The following is a 19,743-nucleotide window of genomic DNA, read 5'->3' as shown; positions in this document are numbered from 1 at the left end:
CATTAGACATATCAGCTGGAAAAACAGACAGAGCTTCTTTTGTGAAGAATCAGGCATTAAAACTCTTAAGTTGACAAAAGCAGATTCAAACCGTAGCCCAGCGATAACAACACTTATCCAGGACACTGAAAAAAACTGCCTTTTTTTTTAAACTACTTTTAAAATTTGCAACTATTTGCTTCAAAAACAACCTGGGAGACAGGGAAATAATGTAGGCGAGGGTACAGATAAAATGAGACTGGCCTTAAGTTATATTAGAGCGAGATGGCACACACATATGGGTTCACTATACTATCCTCCCTACTCTTGTATTTGGAAATTTCTCCTTTAAAAAAACCAACTCCTAAAAAACTGATCATGAAATGATCAGTCAGAATTTTTTTTATCTGCGTAGTAACAGAAATATTCTTATCAAGTTGGAAAGATCTATAAGTATCAATGTATTACCAAGAATACAAATAATTATCAAGAGTGCCCGGAGAGCCCTAACTGGTGTGGCCCACCGGGTTGGGAATCATCCTGCAAACCGAAATATGACTGGTTCGATTCCTGGTCAGGACACATGCCTGGGTTGCAGGCCAGTCCCCAGTTGGGGGCATGCGAGAGGCAACCAGTCAATGTTTCTCTCACACATTGATGTTTCTCTCCTTTTATTTCTCCCTTCCCCTTTCTCCAAAAATAAATAAATAAAATCTTAAAAAAGAAAGGAGTACCTGGACAGATTTTAGAACCTTTAAGTAGCAATTCTGCAAGCTAACTTTAACCTCTTTCCTTAAGACTATTTTATCAACTTACTAGATGACCATTCACTCTTCAAAACAAAACAAAAAAACAGAAATAAGGTAGTCAACATAAAATTAAAAGCATCTGAACCAAAAGCTCTATACAGCAAAATGCATAAAAATGATGATTTCAGTTTTACTCTCTTAGTATTATGTAGGAAGAGGTATCTGTCAAAAACAAGGCAAGTTTAATATAGTATTGCAATAAAATGTGTAATATACTTATTTTTACTTCTGAAAGTCTACAAAAACAAAACACAAAGCAACCATACATCTCACTTACCAAAGTAAATGTCTGCCTGAATAATTAACCAGGAATGGTTGTTTGGATTTATGCTGCGGGCATACCGTACTAGCTCTTTCACTGTGATTGCCACAGCTTCAAAGTCCACTGACTGGAGGCTAAAGGAAAGACAATGAACATTAATCTCTATTTTAAGAAACAACTTCAAATTCCATACACACATTTATTAAAAACCAAAAGACTTAGCCAAAATTTAGGTGACCATAAATATGCTAAATATTTCTAGGGATATACAGAAACTATCAAAATACCTGAGAAAGTGCGATAAGCTAACTTTTTATAAGAAGTTGAAAACAATCTGATTTTTGTTTCCTTCTCCCACCCCCAAAAATGCCAAAGACAGTTGCTATTAAAAAGTATATTTAGCCCTAGCTGGTGTGGCTCAGTAGATTGAGTGACAGCATGTGAACTGAAGTTGCCAGTTCAAGTCCCGTCAGGGCACATGCATGGGTTGTGGGCCAGGTCCCCGGTTGGGGGAGCGTAAGAAAAAACTAACTACACATGAATGTTTCTCTCCCTCTCTTCCTCCCTTCCCTTCTCTCTAAAGAAATAAAATCTTTTTTATAAAGTATCTTAATTATTTTACAATATAAAGCATATAAAAGCAGTAAGGTAAACACCTAGCTCCATTTTTTAGGCAAAATTTACAGATAATAAAATTAAAGAGACAGACTCATAAATTTCCCCCAAATGATTTCTTTATCTATTATGTAGAAGCCACCAAAAACAAGAGCTCAAACACTAACAATGTGGCCTTAAATCCATCTTGTGACTTCTCCTAAGAGTAACTAACTCCTCTGGATTAGATATTTAATTGACTATCACAGGGTTAGGGGCTAGATATGGCAGGTGTACCACTTAAGTGCATTTGGTAGGAATAAGGGAATCAAAAAAGAGTAAGGAATAGGACCAGCTGCTAGGGGCCTAGTTAAACCTGGAAGTCTTGAGATACAGAATTAGAAGACAGAACTGTGAAGATAAAATCCAGGTCAGCACCCAATTAATATAGTTGATAGCTCGTATCTCCCTGGAGCAGAAAGCCACAATGACCACATTTTATTTTCTCTAGGTCCATTTACATTAAAGCAATTTTATCACAAAGATAATAAAGCCTACTATGCACCAGTCCTTAAACAATTAGCTTAGAAAATGTATTAACTTATTTAATCTTCACAATTCTGACAGAGGTACTATTCATATACCCATTTTTCAGATGTGGAAACTGGCACAGAAAGTAACTTACTCAAGGTCATATACCTGGTAAGTGGAGTGGCTGGGACACCAATCCTAAGAGTCTGGCTCAGACCCTCTATGGTAAACCATTCTTTTTGTTCATTTATAATAAACACACACTGAAAATCTATCATTTGTTTACAATCTATAATTAGGCCAAAGTAACACCAAAGAGACGTGACAACCATCAATTAAAAAGGCAAAATGATCTCTGATTCTTGGACTGCTATCTAATGAACTAATTTTATATAAAATCTGCAGTTCGAAAGCTGTGGAACATGCACATTTGCTTCATAAAGCATGGTGCTCCTTTGGAAAACAAGCCTTAGTAAGTGGAGGGAAGGGTCACAAACCCACTTTTGAACCTCCAGTTTCCACATGAGATAAGTAGCTGCTTCCAACCTCAAAGTTTGGGATGAAAGCAAATTACTCTCATTCTGCTGCCTGCTTCCTACCTACTGAAATCTTTTCTTCTTCCCAGATGCCACTAAGAGTAATAAAATGAGGCCTAGGACTACCATTAAGGCACAAAGATGGGGAAAGAGAGGGAGTAAAGAAACATGAACTCTCCTGAATGAGAAGTTGGCTACGTGTAGAAAGAGAAAAAATATAAATGGTTTCTTCTTCCAGAGTAAGAATACTTTCTCTCCCCTAAAAATATTCTCCAACATCTTTTATTATGCTTCTCAGGTGATAAAAGTTAGGGTGAAGATTTCTTAAAGTCATTAAAGAGCTTCTTAAGGCAACAAAAAGGTTTGGGAGCCTCTGATAATCACAGTGTTAGATAACACCTACAAAGAATTTAAAAAAAAAAAAATTTTCATATAGATACTTGTAAAGGAGATAATACACTACAAACTTGATAAAAAGTCATTCTTTTTAGCCTTGATTTTCTAATTCTACACACTGACAAGAAATCAGGACTACTTAGAAATCTTCTGTTCTACCTAATGCTGGTGTACCTCAGCACTTTCTTAGAGTTATGCCTTATCTGTAATTTTTTAGGAAGATAATAACTCTAATAAAGAAACAAAGTTAACTTCAAAATCCTAACGTTGTACCCTTTTAATCAAATTATTCAAAATTATCTATACTAGTCAGGATAGTTCTAAATACATAAATAATTTAATAAATGTAAACTATAATACTTCTTACTTGGGGATAGAGGATGGCCAAATAGAAATGTGTTCAGCTGTAATATCATTCACAATGTCCTCCTTTAAAAAAAATAAATAAGTGTGACTTAAATGGAAATTTCTTTCAAAAAAATTTTTTTAATAAAATTATGAAATACTGACCCGAACATTATGAAGTTTCACAAAAAGTGATAAAATAATAGACAAAACCAATGGTTCCTATGAGAAAGAAAACACAGAATCCTTAAATATTATATATATTTTAATATTTCTTCCATCAACCTCAGGAATACCAAATATTTTCTTCCAAAAAAATTTTGGAATTTACCATCTACTTTAGTTTAAGACATACTAAAAATCAACTTTATCTTTAATGTCATGAAAGAAATCATGGCACACAATTTACACAAAAATTATCACATTTAGGTGTCTGGTTTACAATGCTCAAATCCTCATGATTTCTGAAACTGAGTAAATGTCTTTCCAACTTCCAGCTACCTCAAAAAATGATTTTTATTTCTTAAAATAATAAAAAAGAAAATCTAGATTATGTCCAATAAATATTATATTAATATTATCAAACCAAAATTAAAGCTACGCTTTACACATCTAGCCCTATTATGCGGACTTCTTTACAATTTTAAAAATACCTGTTTCTAGTCACTAAAACATAGTTAGGTAAATGCAAATTAAACTTCTCCTTTCAAACTATCCTAATACTCAAAATTAACCAATCACCTAAATAATCATTTAAGCACTCAATACTTTTTAGTTACACAAGGGGGGACCCCCTGAAAACTGGAATTCTTTTCTGAGGGGTGAGCCCCTTCTAGTACAGGCTTTCCCCGCTCGGTGAGTGTTCCAGGAACCCATCTGTATCAGTGCACCAGTTGGCGTTGCTGTGAAAGGCTGCGCTGGGCTTCAGTGAATTGTTTTTGAAGACTTTCCAAGTGTTCGTGCATTTCATGATGGGTGATTTACAAATGCAACAGCCCACACACGGTGCTGAGTGGTTAGCAGTTTCTGACCAAAAGAACAGCATGACCCGCATGCCCCACTCTCCCTATTCACCCTATGTTGCCCCAAGAGGCTTTTTTTGGTTTCCCCCATGAAAAAAATCCTCAAAGGGAAACATTTCACTGATATGTAAGAGGCAGAACAAAAAAAAGGCAGAAGCACTAAAAGGTATCAAAATTGACAAGTTCAGAAACTGTATTGAGCAGTGGAAAAAATGTCTCACTATGTGTATTGCATAAAATGGAGAGTACTTTGAAGGTGACTGAAGTTTAAAAATGTAAGAATACATAATGTTTTATAAATAAATTCCAGTTTTTGTTGGGTCCCCCTCATAGTCCATAAATATCAGCAAAAGTAATTAATTAGATCAACTTTTAATAAAACGTACCCGTAATTTTTTGATAAAAGAGAGCAATTCACTCCTACAAAAAAAAATTTTATATACATTAAATATCAGAAATTAAAAATAAAATCAAGAAAATTACAGATGAAGATTTAGTCCTAACTCTCCAGTTCTGCATGTATAAGAGTATTCTATTGCCATATTAATGTAATAAAATTTCTTCTATGTTTTAATCACATGTGACATCTTTTATACTGCCCAACTGTAAGATTTCACTATGTTAAATTATTGATAGTCTCCTACAATAAACAACAAAGTATTTCTAAATGCAGTCACATCAGCCAAGTCCATCAGATATCAGCACCAGAGAATTCTTACATTGTCCATCTTTATGATGTATAAGGATAATGATAGATGTTCTTGAAATAGTACAAATAGTATAAATAATAATATAACTCAAAAAATAAAGTCATCAAAACATACCGATACATTATACCTAATGTAGATTCCCTCTGCTTTATTAAACTAACTCTGCCATCATTTCCTCGTTTGTGTTGACTGGACACACTACAGATCTGAACAACAACTTCCCAAAGGTCTTTAGCAGTCCGTCTACTTTCTTTAGGGCCTGGAAGTTCTTTGATTGTAGCCGCTAAAAGCTGTCCAAGCTGAACACGAAAAACAAACAGAAAATACACAAGAGACAATCTGTAATGTCATACATGCTAGTACTATTATAAAGGCACCCTTAAAGAAAAATGTGTCATTGCCCAAATATCCCAAGCACAGTTATTTTAAGCTGTGCCTTCCATCCAACAACTGAGGAATTTGGAGCTCACTGTCTACTGAAAGATCTGACTCTGCTCAGGAAAGAGAATCCTCTGATTTTACAGTATTATATACCTCATTATTTCTAAGCAGTCTAATGAGAACAAAAACCAGTATAGTATAGTGAGACAAACTGGGACAATGCAAAGAGGTATGTGATTTATTAAGTGGAAAAAACCAAGTTTCCAAATACACATAGTACAATCGTACTTTAAAAAAAAAAAAATTAAAAAGGTGTGTAATGGAATATATACACCGCAATGTTAACTATGGTAAAATCCCAGAGATGAGATTAAAACAGTGCTTAAAAACTTCCAGTCAGGATGGCAGGGAAGGTAAACACAGCATTCACCTCCTCCCACAGCCACATCAAAATTATAAGTAAACTACAGAACCACCATCGTTCAGAACTGCCTGAAATCTGGCCGAGAGGAGTACTACAACTTGGAATTAAAGGAGAATCCACATCAAAACTGGTTAGGGACAGAGATGCAGGATAAGCTGGTCCCACATCCATATGTGGTAGGTAAAACATTGGGTGGGCTATCTCGGCTGCAGAGTTCCCCCCTGAAGAGCAAGCCCACTTGCACAGGGGGGACACACCACGTGTGCACAGCTTGGGTGACAGGGGAGGCTGTGCCACTGACCCCACAAAACATCTACTACATTAGGTCACTCGACTGATCCTGGGAGACGTAGCAGCTCTACCTAAAACAGACACAAACACAGAGAGGCTGCCAAAATGAAGAGACAAAGAAAAATGGTCCAAATGAAAGAACAGAACAAAACGCCTGAAAAAGAACTAAGGAAAACGGAGACAAGCAACTACTAGATGCAGAGTTCAAAACACTGGTTACACGCATACCAACTGAACTTAGTAAAAACCTGAACAGCATAAAACAGGATCAGTCAGAAATGAAGGCTATACTAACTGCAATGAAGAAAAATTAACAAAGTCCTGGCCAATGTGGCTCAGTTGGTTAGGTGTCAACCTGCAAAGCAAAAGGTCACCAGTTTGATTCCCAGTCAGGGCACATGTCTGGTTTGTGAGACTGGTCTCTTGTTCAGGCACGTGAAGCAGGCAACCAAACAAAATGTCTCTCCTTCTCATTCTCCCTCCCTTCCCCTCTCTCTAAACAATAAATAAATAAACCTTAAAAAATAAAATTACAGGTAATGAACAGTAGAGTAGATTAGGCTGAGAAACAAATAATCAATTTAGAATATAAGGAAGCAAAAAACACCCAATCAGAACAGCAAAAAGATAAAAAAGAACCTGCTCTGGCTGGTGTGGCTCAGTGGGTTGAGCGTCAGCCTATGAACCAAAAGGTCTCTGGTTCGACTCCCAGTCAGGGTACATGCCTGGGGTGCAGGCCAGGTCCCAGGTTGGGGGTGTGCAAGAGGCAACCATGATGCTTCTCTTGCATATCGATGTTTCTCCCTTCCCCTCTTTCTAAAATCAATAAGCATGTCCTCAGGTGAGGATTAGAAAAAAAAAAAAGAGAGAAATAGGTACAATAATTCCATCCTAATAATTTTTTTTTAAAGAAAAGATTTTATTTATTTATTTTTAGAGAAGTAGGAGAGGAAGGAGAAGGAGAAAAACATCTGTGTGTGGTTGCCTCTGTGACCCGCAACCCAGGCACGTGCCCTGACAGGGAATCGAACCAGCCACCCTTTGATTCGCAGGCCAGCACTCAGTCCTCTGAGCTACACCAGCCAGGGACTAATAATTCTTTTACTTAAACATGAATTACCTTTACATATGGATTATTCTGAAGCAGAAAGGCAGGAACTTGAAGTGTAAGATACTCATTTTCCTTCCAGTTTAACATAAAAGCAACACACTCCTCAGCAATAACCTGACGAAGAGGAATATCTAAAAAGCAAAAAATGAAAATAGTTGGAATTACCATCATAATATTAAAGTGAGAACATAGCAAAATTTGCTCAGATTTTAGTTAAACATATTAAAAGCAACAGTTATAGATGAAATATAGAAAAATATTAACATTTTACACTTTTCTCTATAAAGTTTAAGGTTTTCCATAAATAGATTGTCATGGTCTCCACCATTAATCAACCAAAGTATGTACTTAAGAACACCTCAGACGCCCAACACTCTGTGAAAGTTTATCATTCAAAAGGGCTTCAGAGAATAAAAACACAAACAAGTACAAAATGGTATGGTATAAACTTTTAGTACTTTTAGAGAACAGAAATAGCTAAACCATATAATAAAAATGTAACAAATCTAATTTATCATTTTAATAATCTTCTTGATTAAAATGTAATAAATATTGAGACAAGTCATACACTCTTTCAAAATATATTATGTGCCAGAAACTGTTTTAAACATTATTTCCTTTGCAAAATTATTAAATACACCTTGATGTGCAATATGCTGTGAATTTTTGTAGCTCAAAGTATGTAATATTCAGGTTTTAACGTACTGCAGCAAAAAGAAAATCTCAATGAATGCTACAGAACAATGTTAGACTTTAAATGGGAAGAGATATTAAACCAAATTATATTTTTCAGTCTTTCTATAAAGAGTGTGCCTGTGGCCATTTGTTTACGTTTCATTTTTAAAAAGAATTTGAGATGATAAAAAGCATAGGAACACAGAAAAATAAAAATACATTATTTGAATTATCTTCTTAAGAAAGGAATGAAGACATTCCTTTAAGTGAAATTAGTGCCCAAATGCATGCATGTCATTGAGTGCTACACAGTTTGCCAAAGGAAGGCTACACAGCAATTGGCTGCAACGTTTGATTTATTCAGTGGGCACTCCCCTCCAGCAACACGGCCATAGCTCTTAAAGATGAATCAGAACGTAGAGAGGGGAGTACTGATACAGCCTGAGAGGCAGTGACTTGAAGAGTAAACTTCCCTTTAAATACCTGCAATACAGTTATTCATTACCAGAAAGTATAGAGTCATATACTTTTAACAGTTAGACAGCAACACTAGGCCTAACATTCAATTTTGTTGAACTCCAAGGAACATTAACGAAGCCAAGCGTTTCAACAGAAAGCTACCTTTTAATACAAAGGTATTAAAAGTTGGGGGATTTCTCTCAAAAGAGATGGTTTTAGAATAATTAATCTGCACCTTCTAATTATGTTTTAACTGAAAGGTTGGATCTGTTGTCAGTTCAGATCACTTCTTGTTCCTGACAGAAAAGTTAGGTCAACCCATGTAAAAGAGAACTTTCTGTGTTCCTCAGAGGACATGCATCTAACCCATTCAAAACTGGCCCAGTATCACCCGGGAACAATTTTTTTTTCCTTAAAAAAAGGAGGGAGGAGTAGTTCTTGAGAAGCAGGAGTGGCCAGGCAGCCCAGTTTTGCAAAGGCTCTCAGTGAGCACTGTGGCCAGCAGGCACCTGGCACACATCTGCCCTATTGCCAAGTTGCCAAAGGGGAGATCCGGGAGGTTGTTGGCTAAACCTGCTCCTATAAAAGTGGAAACAAAGTAAAATAAAAAGCAGCAGGGAAGAATAAATCTTCAGATAAAAAAAGTGCAAACAAAAGGGAAAAGGGAAACAAAGAGAAAAAATGTCAAAATGGTTAGCCAGGAAACTAAAGAAGATCTACCTCGGGTAAACATAGAAGTTAAAAACAAGAAAAGTCCAATCTCTGATGAAGCAGGGGAGAAAGAAGCCAAGTCTGATTAATATCGCACACCATGTCTTACAGGTGGGTCCATCTTCCTTCTTGTGCAATCAAAAGTAGTATTTTTATCAACTATTTTATAAATGCAAGTTTTTTAGTAGCTCTAGAAACATTTTTAAGAAGGAGGTAATTCCACATCATCCCATTTTTTAAATGTAAATGCTTTTTTTTAAAAGAGGTAAAATCAATTACTGGTTGATTGTTTTTTGGTACAACCAGAAAATAGTGGGATATTGAATATGGGAGCCTTTGATTGTCTTGGGTGTCAGCTTAACACTCCATAGATGGGGGTGGTTTTTATATCCTATAATACAGAGCATAATAAATGACAATTGGGAGTCTGTCATGCATTTACTATGACTTGTACATTTTAAATTACTTCTATTCCCATGTTTTTGGTAAAACTGTTTCCTAAAGAAGACCACTCCTTGATGTTGGCTCTCCCTGTCAGAATTTTGTGCACTCCGTAACATCTTCGGTGTGGTCGTCCAGTTTTTTTCCTTGCAACTTTTTAAATATGCTGTGAAAGACTGAAAATTTGATTGTGTACCATATATGATAGGTTGTGCATTAGTGGGACCTTGATGTAACAGCATATCAGCATTTGAAGATACTGGTACTTGATACTCTATTAAGGAAAATTAGCCTCCAAATTTTAAACTTGGATGTCACTGGACTAACTAGAAAAAAAAAATCACAACCACATGACTTTTTTAGGTTTTTGGTATGAATGTTAAAAGTTGTCTACAAATTGAAATGTCTGTGTACTTATCCTCAAAACAATATCATCTCAATTAGGGGGGAAAAAAGAGGGAGGAGAAGGTGGCAGAAGACACCTTCTTATACCCCTCCCCCAATTCTGATACATGGAAAGACCAGCCTACCAACTGCACCTCTCGCAGTGGTATTGGACTACAGGGCCGTAAGAGCATCAGAGCCAGCGATGCATGCTACACTCAGGTAATTTAGTCTGTAACTGAGGCTCAGTCAACGTCAAAGGTAAGGAACTGTGTCTATGGGGAAAATCTTTTTTTAAAATTCCTAACAACACATTACATCCTTTCCTTCTCATTTTAAACACTGTTTATAACACAAGCCATGGGACAAGTAGCTAAACAAGCAGCTAGGAATTTACAGAAATTATGGTCAGAGCTATGAGTCTCAGACCAAAAACAAATATGAACTCCAAACTATTTAAATGCCATAAGGTATAATTAAATGCTGATACGCTATAATTATTTAAAGGCATTTCCAACCATTTCCAAGAGTAAGAACACAGGCTTAAGTGGGGCTGATGGATTCAAATAAATGCATGACTTTGGCCAAATTCCTTATCCTCTCTGCACCTCAGTTTCCTGATTTACAAAATTGGAATAATTACAAAACTAGTAACTTCACAGAGCTGCCATGAGGACAAAATGAGTTATGCACGTAAAGCTCTTAGGACAATATCTGACATGTAGTTAACATTCAATAAATGTTGGGGTTTTTCAATTCCTTTTGCTTTTAATTTTTGAGAAACCATGTATAAAAAGCAACCCTTTACTGCAAGACATACACAGTAGCATGTCAGTCAACAGTTAGAGCCAGCATATCAGACCAATTTTTATGATACTGAAGGGCACAGATGCATTAAAGCTCAAAGGTATTTATCCATACAGTGTAAAAGGTTGTAATTTCTGCTATAAACCAAAATGTAATAATTATTAAATTCATTCAAAAGACGCCTGAGGGCCAGGAGCCATTTCTCTCTTGGCACATTATCAGCACCTTCCTTTACACCTCAATTTCACTGTTTTATAACATTAAATGTGTACAGTATTATTTCACTGCTCTAAAGACTATATTATTAAAACATGTAAAATTTAAAAAATAAATGTAAAATTAGGAAACAGCGTTAACTAAGCAAGATTTATATACAACAGATAATTTATATAAGCTCCCTTTCATAATAGGATATTTACATTTAGAATTGGACACACAGGTCTAAAGTGACCACAAGTGAATTCCTGAACCAATGGCAATCATTTTGAGGGCTTTCTATGATGGTAATGAGGAAATAAACCTTCAAGGACATTGTTTTAACAGTGTTCCTTTGAACTGCAATATAGTAGCACAGTGTCCCCCTCAAAATTCACATCCACCTGAAATCTCAGAATATGACCTGACTTAGAAATAGGGTCTTTGTGGGTGTACTTAGTTAAGGTGATGTCATAGTGAATAAACACAGGCCCTAAAGTCCAATGACTGGTGCCTTATAAGAGAGGGGGGAGAAGGGGGAGGACGGGGGGGAGGCGGGAGGGGGGAGGGAGGGAGGGTGAGAGAGAGAGACACACACACACACACACACACACACACACAAAAGCTATATAAAGAAAGGGGCAAAGACTGGAGTGATAAAGCTACAAGCTAAGAAGGTGCAAGGAAGGATTCCTCCCTAGAACTGTCAGAAGGAACATGGCCATGCAGACACCTTGATTTCAGACATCGAGTCTCCAAACAATGAGAGAATAAATTTCATGGTTTTAAATCACTTGTCTGTGGTACTCTGTTATAGCAATCTTAGGAAATGAATAGTTCCCTACATTTTCCCCAACGTTCTCAAATGAAGTCTACATCTGAATTTTGTTTTAGGAAATAACATTTTTACAGATGGTAAAGAGTTAAGTAAATATTCTTTTAGACTTTCCCCACAGTTACTTGAGTAATGACTTTATGAAATGTAGCTTTGTGAAACAGTCTTACCAGGAAGCCTCATTTCCAGATACCCCCGCACCCTACTAATAAGATCAGAAGGAGGTCTCTCTCCTGCTTGCCCTGTTCCAGCTTCATGTGTATAAATATCCAAAAGCAGCATCTCATTCAACATGACCTGACGAAGTTTTGGTGAGAACTCTGTTACCAATTCCAAACAAGCAGCAAATAGCTGTTTAGCATGGGAAAAGTCCTATTAAAAAAGAACAACAAAACAGCCTGGATCACCTTTCCTCTCGAGTAAAAAAAAAAACATGTAACTTTATGAGTACAAAGAAAAAAATTAATTTAAATGATTAATACTGATCTTCTCAAGGCATGAGGCTAAATTATCTTGTTCTTTAACATCCCTATATTGTTGATTTATTCCAATAAATAATTCTTTTGTAATTTTTTTATTGTTGTTCAAGTACAGTTGTCTCCATTTTCCCGCCACCACTTGCCCCCACCCCGCCCACTCCCACCTCCCACCCTTCTTTTGCAATTTTTTAAAAACATCTAATAAGCAATATAAAACATGTGCCAAATTGCTAAACAAGTTTTACATAAATTATAAACAAGTTTTAACGTAAATTACATGTAGTATATATACATATTTGCAGGTATAAAATTTCACGACAAGCATGCTTCTCCATCAACCTAGATATTCAGAATTAGACCTTATATCCTTCAACAAGGTTCCACATTATAATATCTTTGCACACAACACTATTAATCTACATAATTGGCTAATAAATCAAATCACCTACAACCCACACCTTTTCCTACACATCTTCCAATTTTTCCAAAGAGTAGTCTTCCTTCATTACTCTCTCCCCCGAGGCCTCCTTCAGGCCTCCAATCTGGCTTCTCCCCCACCGCCCATCATAATGAAGAAACAGCTCACTAAACAAAGGTCTTCTAACTGTCCAATCTACTGAACACTTCTCAGTTACCTTACTGAACTTCTAGACATTCTCTATTATGACTCCTCATGTACCTGGTCCTCATACCCATCACACCATTCCTTCTTAGACCCAAGTCCAAGAACATAGAGCACCCCCCAGGCTCTATATTCTCCTTGGGTGATCTCTGATGACTCCCAAATCTGTATCTCCAACCCAGACCACCACCCATGCTTCAGGCTCACGTGTCCAATTACAGGCATGAATTAAATACTGTAAAAATGAACTCATAATGTTTTTCTATGCATATTCACTTGTTGGCACTTTCATCTGTTCTCTAACACCCAAAGGAGAAACCTGATCATCCTTGATCCTCTTCTCCCTCTTGCCTTCCACAGCAAGTCAGTTAGCAGCTAATTCTAGATTTTACCTCTTCTCTAATATGTTCTCTTCTCTCTACCATTTCTAGCACTTGTGCCACTTGGTAGCTGTGTGACCTTGGACAACTTAATACCTTTGAGTCTCTGACTTCTCACTGATAAAACTGAGAAAAATCCCTTCTGCACACTTGGGGTTTTGTGGGGTTTTTTTTAAAGAAAATTATATATGAAAGTTGAAGAACAGTCTCTGAGCCCAATAAATGTTATTTTAGGAGAAGGAGAAAAGTTCCCAGTGACATGCTCCCTATTATAAACTTCACCTATTATAAGCCTCATCTGCCTCACCTCACGCAACAAATAAATATTTGGATACTGCTTCCACTCTACTCCTACACCATCCTATTTCTTATCGTTGAGCTTTTCCTCATGACATCAACCTCTTCGCCTAGATCCCTTACTTAAGCTTCAAGTGTAGTACAGCATTTCTGCCTTCCAAATGCTATCCTTAACGTTCCTATATAATTTACTGTACTATTAGTTGTGCAATTTTACTATCTTATATCATGTAACATCTCGCCTATGTCTCAACTTTCCAGATTGCTAACTCCTTACATAAAATAAGTTATGAAAGTAATTTTAAGGGAGTTAGTATTGTTTTTATAGCTTGGAACACAATCTTTAGTAAATGAATCCTAAAGGATACAAATAAGAACTTTTCATGCTCTCTAGATATTTAAAAAGGAATAGAACATTATCCATATGTCCAAGACCAGTTTGTTAAACTTATGAAAGAAAAAAAGAACAAATCAAAACACCTTTTCAAATATCATTTTAAGCCTATGACTATCATTTTAAAGCCAGCAATATGTAACAGCCCTGGCCAGGTGGCTCAGTTAGTTGGAGCATTGTCCCATACACCAAAAGGTTACGAGTTCAAGTCCTGGTTGGGGCAAGGAGGGGAGGCAACCAATCGATGTTTCTCTTTCTCTCCCTCTCTCCACACCTTTCTCTCTAAAATCAATAAACATATCCTCAGATAAGGATTTAAGTTTTGAAATAATGGAATATATAGTAGATACTGATACTTGACTTTCATGCTAAAATCAGTACATTATTTTTTTAATCCTCACCTGGGGATACAACTTTTTATTGATTGAGAGAGAGAAAAATATCAATGTGAAAGAGAAACATCGATCCCTTGCCTTCCATACGCACCCCAACTAAAGATCAAATCCGCAACCTAGGTAATGTGTTCTGACCAGGAATTGAATCCACAACCTTTCAGTATATGGGACGATGCTCCAACCGAGACACCTGACCAGGGCAGTAAAGCATATTCTGAACCAGAAGTTGGTGTACATTTTTACTCACCTTAACTGTACTGCAGTGTAAACCTTTGGCCATGAGAATATATACCAAATCCCTTGTTAAACTGTCTTTAATTCCCAGGATAACACCACTATAGACAGAAGGTACTTCCCACTAGAAGAAATAAAAATATGTAAGTATACACACTTAGAGAAAGCCAAATCTAGATAAGAATCTTTCAATAATCTTGGGTTACATTTAAAGAATCATTCAAAGGTCATTTAAAAGAAGACAGCCATAATGAAATGCTAATCAAAATTAACATATGATGAGCCAGTAATAAATATTTAAATTGAGTGGAACTTTCTGAAGGATATAGGAAAAAGGAAAAAAACAAAAGAATATATGAATTAACCTCTGTAATCCTCATAATACTATGAACTAAGTAGTTATTCCCCTTCCATAGGGGAAAAAACTGAAGCACACCGATGTTAAATAATTTGCTCAAGATTATACAGCTAATAAGTATGGAACTGGGCTTTAAACACAGGCAGTAAGGATCAGAACTCCCTCTTAAATATTACGCAATACTTCTTCATCTATGAAAATGAACCCTAATAGCAATGTCAATACTAATGAAGCCCAACTAATGTTCATAGCAATTTTCTATTTTACTGCACTTCCATGTTCAAGTCCCATAAAATAGACATAAATTTCTGACTGCTTTTTTACTACATTTTCAGCAGAGGAGGAATATACAGTTATCAGAAGCACTGCCATATTATTTTAATTCCTTCCCTAGTATTTCTAGCTACATTGCACTGAAATGGTGTTTTAAAAGCTATTTTCATTTGCACTTCCATGCAAGAAAGCTTTTAAATAACCTCAGAAACAAGTAAACACATTAGCTGGGTGTTTGGGATTTTTTTTTTTTAAATCCAGGATTAATTTAATTTAAAAAATAAATACAAGCTATCAATTCATTCTTGTCAGCTTAGCTGGACAGTCTACCTGTCAGGTAAACTGTCAGGTAAAAACATACCTCTCTATCACTTCGTGGGCTCAAGATTTAAAAAAAAAAAAAAAACATTTCACAGAAAAGAAATAATATAAAAAGAGCTTACAAAATACACTAACAAGCCAAAATATAAAGGTAAAGAGGAACATGTAGTTGTGACTTAAGAAACTGAGAGGAGACTGGTCTACAGAGGAAACTGTACATCCTAGAAAGTCAGGTATGAAGATTTTAGAGTAGGGCCTTACAGGACTTGAATCTTCACTAATTCCTGAATAAAAATGACATCTTGTAGTCCTTACACTTCATGGCTGAGATACTTACCTCACTTGGCTCTATTCCTTCCTTATTTATAGCCTTTACTTAAATGAGTCTGAAGAACTTGGGATATAGCATAAGAAAAATAAAATAAGCACTCACAATACTGCCCTTTCAGTAGCTACTTTAAAGCTTTGTTACTAGAAAATTCCTAAAGAAAATTTAAATATAAGCCTTTGGCTTTGCCGAATCAAGTCCCCCAGTTAATATTAAGAAAACACCATTGGTTTGGGCTAATAGCATTGTTGATGGAACTACTCTAGAGGGAGAGCTGAACAACCTCAGGGTTGAGAGGGGAATAAAGGGAAGTCACAAGAAGTACAGGCCCCTGTCCATCTAGGTCTACACTTCCTTCAGGGTCCTCATCATTGTAAGTGTTCTCTGCCATTTGCCACCCTTGTACATTATCTTCTGACACAGAGCACACCAAAGGTTCATTGGGATTCCAGGAGAAATCAGGTATCTTGGCAGTGTGACCACCATGAACTAACAACTCCAGTGGCCCATCTTCTGCATCTTCCAGGGATTGTTCCTCTCCAATTTTATTTAAATCCCAGACATTAAGCCTGCGATCAGTACCACTGAAAGCCTCTCACTATGAGGTGATCACTGAGCCTAGAATACTTCATCCTTATTTTATTCAAAGGAATGTAACTTCAGTTTCAGACTTCTCAGATCCTATAAGGCCAACAGTTTTATCAGCTGACCCTGTGGCAAGGATGAACTCTCTACAAGGAACAAAAGAAAGGCAGTTCACTTCAGCAGTGTAAGCATCAACTGAGTGGCTTGATCTGGAAGTACTGTTTGAACAAGTATCCCAGAGCGTAAGTTTCTGATCATAAGGAAATGATCCAAACAGAGACTCATGGAGCAGATGCCAGGAAACATCTCCTACTACTGCTGCTGCCCTGTGAAGTTGGCCTTCACAGCCTCAACTCTTCCTTCCTTTGGAACAGCACTGACATCCCACAGGAAGATCGTGTGGTCTTCGGAAGCCCAAAATAAGTGCCCAGTGAGACCTGGGTTCCAAGAAAGCCCACAGCCTTCCTTCTGATGTCCATGAAGATGCAAGTCTGGGTTGCACTGTCCAGAAGGATCTGGTTTAGTAGGATGTTTGTATAGTCAAAAAGAAAAAAATATCACATGCTAGGGTTCTCTGGCAAAAAACATGATGCATTTACTTCTCTTTCATGGGTGACCTTGATTTCTATTTCAATTTTTCTACTAACAGAGCCCAAACCTCCAAGTTGTCCTTTCTCACTGTCATACTGTGAAGCATCAAACTGAGCATCATTATTAAGGAGCTGCACACTGGCTATCACAGGGTGCTTCTGTTCATCCGATGTGTGTGTCCCAGGACAAGTCAACGAATGCTGAAATTTTTCCCTTCTTGTCTGGCTACAATTGGAAGCCACTGTGCAGTTAGGCTGTACCACTCCAGAACATGGGTCATCACCAAATCGTAAAGAAAAAGGATGTTCTTTTTCCATGTTTTGTACTCTTCATTGATCACACGCTCTACTGTGTCATCAAAGGCTTCTTCCTTGTCAGCCATGGCGGGCAGGCAAGCCAGGGGGATCCCGGGGTCCAGTACTGAGGGAGGGGTGGAGAGAATGAGGGCACTCATTCTGCCTAGTTGGGTATTTCTAAGTGAGTATCTAAAGCCAAACATGTCTATAAAAAGGCTTTTATGAACTGGTTCCAAACTGTAGACTTTAGAGACCTTAAGAAGGTATTAAAAAACAAAAAGTCCTCTATTAAACCCATAGCAAGTATTAACTAGACTGCATAAGAAATATACCTTACACATATAATTACAACTATATTTGTAAAGTGTATGTAGAGGCTATGACAATAAGTGGCATATAAACTTATTGTTAGAAGTTACTGATATAATAGTATCTTTTGTGACATTTTTTATTTCTCTGACAATGGATGTTCAAAATACAATTATTGTCATATGAAGGTCCTAAAATTATTGACAAAAAAAGGGGTCTTTATTCTCAAAAAAGGTCAGGCAACAACTTTTCTACTAAACTACATCAGAAAACAAAGGTAATTTTCTTACCTTTTTCTTTTTTTTTAATCCTACTGAATTGCTCACTTAATTTTTAAATTTTTTAAAAGATTTTATTGATTATTTTTTAGAGAGCAGGGGAAGTGAAGAAGAAAGAGAGAGAGAAATAGATCAGTTGCCCCAGGAGGGGACTTGTCCACTGAGCTATACCAGCCAGGACCTTATCTGTTCTTGACAGAGGGTTTCTTACCTTATTTGACACTGTCCAGAATTGGCGCTCCGAAGTCATACCATGTAATTCAATTAAAATCTGTCGAATCCTCCAGGGATCCACTGACAATATCAGCTGATGCTCCAACTGGCCAATGTTGACACTTGCTGAAGCTAAGAAAGGAAGAAATTTGTATTTCAATAATGATTTAACTCAAGGGCACACATTATCCTTTAACTATGAGAATGGTAATTTATTGAGAGAAATTGTGTATGTTTGTAAGTACTATATCTATGTTAAAAACAGCTCTCATCTTGAGAACTGATTAACATAAAATAATTTACTATTAACTTTATCCTTAGAGAAAACCTACAACAATTTTGTCTGCATTTAATAAATAAAGATGATAAAAATATAAACAAAGGTAAAAATCACTAACTGGTTCACAGAAAAAACTGTGTTATATAGGGAAAAAATTAACTTACATAGACAATCGCTCACTTCTGAACATCATATGTTAACAAAACCATGTATAAATAAAATAAAATAAAATGTTAATTTTGAGTAATAAATATTTAGAATGTGTTTTTCGAAGGGAGAGAAAGAGGAGGGGCTGCCTTCCCAAACAAGAAATGATCATTAAAATTCCTAATATACAACTCAGCTTTCAGATAAAGTCTTCAATAATCCACTTCCAGCATTCTAGGTGTTAATGTTATTCTTTTCCTTTACAATTTAACAATAAATCAGTCTAAACCTAGTGAGCTTCGAAGCAATTAAAATTTTGCCTTTTTAACGGACTGAATTGTGTCACCTATACTAAGTTTTGAAACTTATGTTTTTTTATTAATAAAAACACTACTTTCTACTTATAAAATAAGAGCAAAGAAGAAAGAAAATAAATAAGGAAAAAATGGCAATACTGCCAAAGCTAAATGGTTAGCCAATAGGTAGTAAGTATCACAGTGATACAGGCTGAAATGCAGGAAAGCCTGTACAGTACATTTTCATGGTCTTAGCACACTTTACCAGTCCCCTCCCAACACTTACTGGTACCGCCCAAGAATACATCAGCAGCCAAGTTACTTTCTAACTAAAATTTCTACTTTCCTAACTAAAATTTTTTATGTATCTAGGCATAATTCTCCATTAACCATACACTCAGCAGAGTCCCAGCACGAAACTGCTTACATAGAAATATAATTACGAAACACAAGTAAATTTCTATTAATTAACAACATAAATATAAAATAAACCAATTTAGGAGGGCATACTCACATATACTGAGGGACAAATAAAATGTTCCAACATTTTAGTTATCAGACTAAGAGAGCTAACCTGGGATATCATAAAATGAAGTCACAGGTTTAATGCACAGATTTATTCTAGGGGATCTCTTCCTCATCTGATCAACAAGTAGTTTTCGTTCTTCATCTTTCAACAATGTAATGAAAAGCTCATGTGAAGAAATCATGAAAACATACTGTAGATCTTCCAACCCCAGACACACATTCCTAGATCAGTAAGAAATAT

General features: G+C 36.3%; 1 protein-coding gene and 1 pseudogene across 1 annotated transcript in view; both read right to left on the bottom strand.

The window, feature by feature from the left end:
* Positions 1-19,743, bottom strand: part of INTS8 (integrator complex subunit 8) — a 45,670-nt gene that overhangs the window by 7,334 nt on the left and 18,593 nt on the right. The window contains exons 12-21 of the mRNA XM_054590275.1: positions 19,549-19,724; positions 18,250-18,383; positions 14,713-14,823; positions 12,069-12,270; positions 7,401-7,522; positions 5,299-5,483; positions 4,861-4,894; positions 3,618-3,674; positions 3,475-3,536; positions 1,066-1,184 (exon numbers count right to left, since the gene is read on the bottom strand). Of these exons, the coding sequence (XP_054446250.1) occupies positions 1,066-1,184; positions 3,475-3,536; positions 3,618-3,674; positions 4,861-4,894; positions 5,299-5,483; positions 7,401-7,522; positions 12,069-12,270; positions 14,713-14,823; positions 18,250-18,383; positions 19,549-19,724 (1,202 nt within the window). The remainder of the gene's footprint in view (positions 1-1,065; positions 1,185-3,474; positions 3,537-3,617; positions 3,675-4,860; positions 4,895-5,298; positions 5,484-7,400; positions 7,523-12,068; positions 12,271-14,712; positions 14,824-18,249; positions 18,384-19,548; positions 19,725-19,743) is intronic.
* On the bottom strand, positions 16,183-17,698 carry LOC129084213 (histone-binding protein RBBP4-like; annotated as a pseudogene).

Source organism: Pteronotus mesoamericanus, unplaced genomic scaffold (assembly GCF_021234165.1).
Source record: "Pteronotus mesoamericanus isolate MK-2021 breed Mesoamerican mustached bat unplaced genomic scaffold, CSHL_Meso_final scaffold_174, whole genome shotgun sequence".
Classification (NCBI taxonomy): Eukaryota; Metazoa; Chordata; class Mammalia; order Chiroptera; family Mormoopidae; genus Pteronotus; species Pteronotus mesoamericanus.
This window is presented reverse-complemented; position numbering and strand designations above follow the sequence as displayed.